General features: G+C 44.2%; 1 protein-coding gene across 1 annotated transcript; it reads right to left on the reverse strand.

The window, feature by feature from the left end:
- Positions 1-292: 292 nt before the first annotated feature.
- LOC140194017 (rho-related GTP-binding protein RhoB) lies at positions 293-2,057 on the reverse strand. The gene has a single exon (XM_072251336.1). The coding sequence runs from the start codon at positions 1,867-1,869 to the stop codon at positions 1,279-1,281; it is 591 nt and encodes a 196-aa protein (XP_072107437.1). The 5' UTR covers positions 1,870-2,057; the 3' UTR covers positions 293-1,278.
- Positions 2,058-3,972: the final 1,915 nt, after the last annotated feature.

Genomic DNA, 3,972 nt, shown 5'->3' on the forward strand with positions numbered 1-3,972 from the left:
GCGTTAGATCAGCAGAGGGGCATAAAAACTAACCACGCCCATTCCCTCACAAAAGATAACAAACGAATTCGGACTGTCCTTAATCACCACGTTTCAAAAAAAAAGTATTTTTCTGTGCACTTAACGAAACATATTGTTTCCAATACCGGAGCAACCCGCCTTCTCCCGTTAGTGCTGGGATCCAGCATTAAATTTTGGACAGCCGCGCAGACTCAAACGACACTCGACTAATAATTTTTTTAAAAACCCTAGGTTTTTGCAATAATTATGAAATAAAAACAAACCAATAGGCCAGTTTTGATTATATTTAATACCTTACGTGAAAACGAATTTTTACACAGCTTATACTTCGGTATACAATTCTGTAAACAAATGCACGTCTCGGCCTCAATGCGAAGCTTCGCCATTTTCTGAGTTTAACACTGAGTCAGTGAGGGCCCACCTCAGTACCACTTAAGAGATATAGCAAAAATATCGATGGAACTGGAGAAGTCCTCTACAGATGCTCAGAGCAAAATAAAAGGTTGTAAATTATCCTCCCATTTTCTCTTGCGTATATAATGAGAATCCCAAAGTTTATCGTCAGTGCCACCACAAGAGTATTTTGTTCTGGAGGTCGCCCCAAACTGCCTCGATGGCCCACTTCAGGCAGATGGCACAACCGGATAGTCATTCGTAAGCAGGCTAGATGCAAGTCGTAGGTCGGTGAGGGGAGTACCACCGTGCCCTTTCCAATATGCCGTGTCCCTTTGCCGGGCACCCCCTCGCACACCAAGATGTCGCTTAAAGCGAACCGGACAAAATAACGAAAAAGGGATCGGCGGAGGAACCCACCCCAAACCTTTCTCGTCGCTTCTCACAGAAGAAAAACATAAACGTCTCTCTCAATATAAACACACATATATATACACACACACACACATTAAAGCATTGTTTCACAACATTGGCATATTGTAAGGCAGTCCGTCTGCTGCACCCCGACTGGGATGCCATACAACCCGTGGCTCTACCAGGACAGTGCCACCTACAATCGGTATGAATAACTCAGCTTCAGCCCACTTAAAATAAACCAAAAAAAATCTGCATCTCTCTCACGGTGGTCGATCAGCTCTGTCAGAGAACAAAAAGAAACATTTTCCCCACCCCTTCTTTAGTGATGTCCCGTATTTTCTTCCTAGAAACTGTCCGCATTTTCTTACTGTCCAAGAGTCAAGTCCCCCCTCGGGAGGAGTTCGGCTTGCAGAGTAGTGTCGGCTGGCCGCAGTGCTAGGGGAAGCATCATAGGACGGTGCAGCAGTGAGCGCAGCCTCTGCTGGGCCGGGCTCGCTTCTGCAACGCTGCCCGGGTCGCGGTCTCGAACACCTCCCGTACTCCTTCCTTGGTCTTGGCCGAGCATTCCAAGTAGTCGTAAGCTCCGATACGCACAGCCATGGCGCGGCCATCCTCCGTGCGTACTGGCTCCTGTTTCATACGGGCCAGCTCGTTCCTAACGTTCTCGTCGTTCCGCAGATCCTTCTTGTTGGCCACCAGGATGATGGGCACATTGGGGCAGAAGTGCTTCACCTCCGGCACCCACTTCTCGGGGATGTTCTCCAGCGAGTCGGGACTGTCCACCGAGAAACACATCAGGATCACGTCAGTGTCCGGGTAGGACAGGGGTCGCAGACGATCATAGTCCTCCTGACCTGCCGTGTCCCACAGCGCCAGTTCCACCTGCTTGCCGTCCACCTCGATGTCGGCCACGTAGTTCTCGAACACCGTGGGCACATAAACCTCGGGAAACTCGTCCTTACTGAACACAATCAGGAGGCATGTCTTCCCGCAGGCACCGTCTCCCACCACCACAAGTTTCTTCCGAATTGCAGCCATGACTCCTCGTTTGTTTTCCTTTCTATTTTGTTCTCCGACTTTTCTTTCTCTTAAAACTATTTTTATGAATTGTTGTGCCAATGCAAAGACAGTCTTGCAATCCGAGCAGTAACACAAGCTAGAGCGAAACGAATCTACTCAGTATCTTTCCTCCAGTAGCGCACAACCAAGCAATGCATGCTTCGAAACCGGCTCTTTCACCTTTTAAAGGGCCGGCGCTATCGCCTAAATATAGCCGTCCAATGGCAGGCTACTGGTTGAGCTCATCGGCTCTCTCCGCCTCCCCTTGATTGGAGCCGCGCTGCTGGAAAGTGCAAGAGGTTAGCGAGCTCCCAGACTATGAAAGACAGGAAGGGAAACTCGGTTGAAGTACCCTCCCCCACGTTAGGTTTTAAAAAAAAGTTTTGAAAAGGAATAATCCAGTCTGCACTTTTTGACATTCAAATCGGAGGCTGTTAGTGAAAAAAGAAACACGATTTCTGAAATGCCTACATATTTGCTCCGTTTCGATTTTTTGAATAAAACAACCAGCATTTGGGAAGGGACAACAAATGAGCTCAGAACTCGTTTGGAGAAGCAATAAATCACGCCCAGGGCTATCTGTACTTTAAAGTGACAAATATTGTACAGAACAGTTAGTATTTTAAAACCAATAAAATTGTCTTCCCTTTAGATGACTCACTGGGAGTGTCGGATTTTAAATAGAAGTGCAGCAACTTTTCTTTCAACACTGGGTAACAGGATTCAATAGATTCTAAATTAACCATTTGCCTGCATTTGTCTGTACCAATCTATGAATATCCTGCAGTAACTATTTAAGTTATGTGTTGGTGATTGATGTCCATTGTCAGTTGTGAGTTCGTAATTTTTATTTTTAGTATTAAAATAATATACCAATATAAACGCTCACTCAGATGAATTTAACAAATGTGTAAAATCTCACCTGGTCCATCAATCCTATATACTGTCTAAACCTGAACCAAAGTGTCTCCATCCATGGTATCATATTTGACCCTGTGATAGAATTTTAGCCATGGCATCATTAAAACCAGCTTTTAATTGTTGTCTCAGTTGACAGACCATCCCAAATGATCTTCTGAAATCTTCAAACAAGCCATTATTAGCTGCGATCATAATAACCCAGAGCTCTTTGGGCCTGATTCCTTTGTCCCATGGAAAGCTAACAGAGAGCAGATGCTAGAAATCTGAAGTAAAAACAAGAAATGGAAGAAAAATCAACTGGTCAGATAGGATCAACAGAGAGGGAAAAACATGTTAATTTTTTTTGATAGAATACTTTCTGAAGGACATCCAAAACTCTGTTGTCCCTGTACTGGGTCATATCATTCAGTGAGTACCCCTCACTTGTACATTGGGTTCAAGTGAAACAATTGAAGTCCTGGCTTGTTAATTATAATGGCTTTTTTCCCCTTTCCTTTCCAGTCCTGAGGGTCTCAGCCCAAAATGTCAACTCTTTAATCCCTTCCATAGATGCTGCCTGACCTGTCGAGTTCCTCCAGCATTTTGTCTGTGTGTTACTCTGGATTTCCAGCATCTGCAGAATTTCTTGTCTTTATAAGTCTTTCTCTTGGTTTTCAAGTCCTTCTGCAGGATTGCCCTTCTTCAATCCCTATAACCTCTAGCATTCCTAATTCCTCCAGTTCCAATTGAATGACATGAACTTGAAACAATAAATCTGATTTTGCTTGATATATTAATTATTTCCAATAATTTCCATTTTGTTTCCAGTTCTTTACTTTTAATCATACCCAGTTTAGTTACTCCACTATTGGCAGCAGTGCCTTAATTCTGGAATTTCCTCATCACTTAAACTCTTCTCAGGTTTCCAGGTTTCCAGCTGGGTATAACTGACCCAGGCATCATCCCCGATGAAGATGGCAGAGTTTGTCATCGAAATGTTGGTTATAATCGATACCGGTACGCCGATGGAAGCCTGAGATGAGTTTATTCATCATATACACACATATCCTTATCCCTCATTGCTTGTCCAGCTCCACCTCTCTTCTCTAAAACCAGAGTTTAGGTCATCGCTCCTTATGTGACTGAGCTTTAAATGCTAATGATTACGAAGTACTTTGAGAT

This window comes from Mobula birostris, chromosome 2 (genome assembly GCF_030028105.1).
Source record: "Mobula birostris isolate sMobBir1 chromosome 2, sMobBir1.hap1, whole genome shotgun sequence".
Classification (NCBI taxonomy): Eukaryota; Metazoa; Chordata; class Chondrichthyes; order Myliobatiformes; family Myliobatidae; genus Mobula; species Mobula birostris.

Coding starts and splice junctions, on each gene's coding strand:
- LOC140194017 (XM_072251336.1), bottom strand. CDS start 1,869: ATGGCTGCAATTCGGAAGAAACTTGTGGTGGTGGGAGACGGTGCCTGC.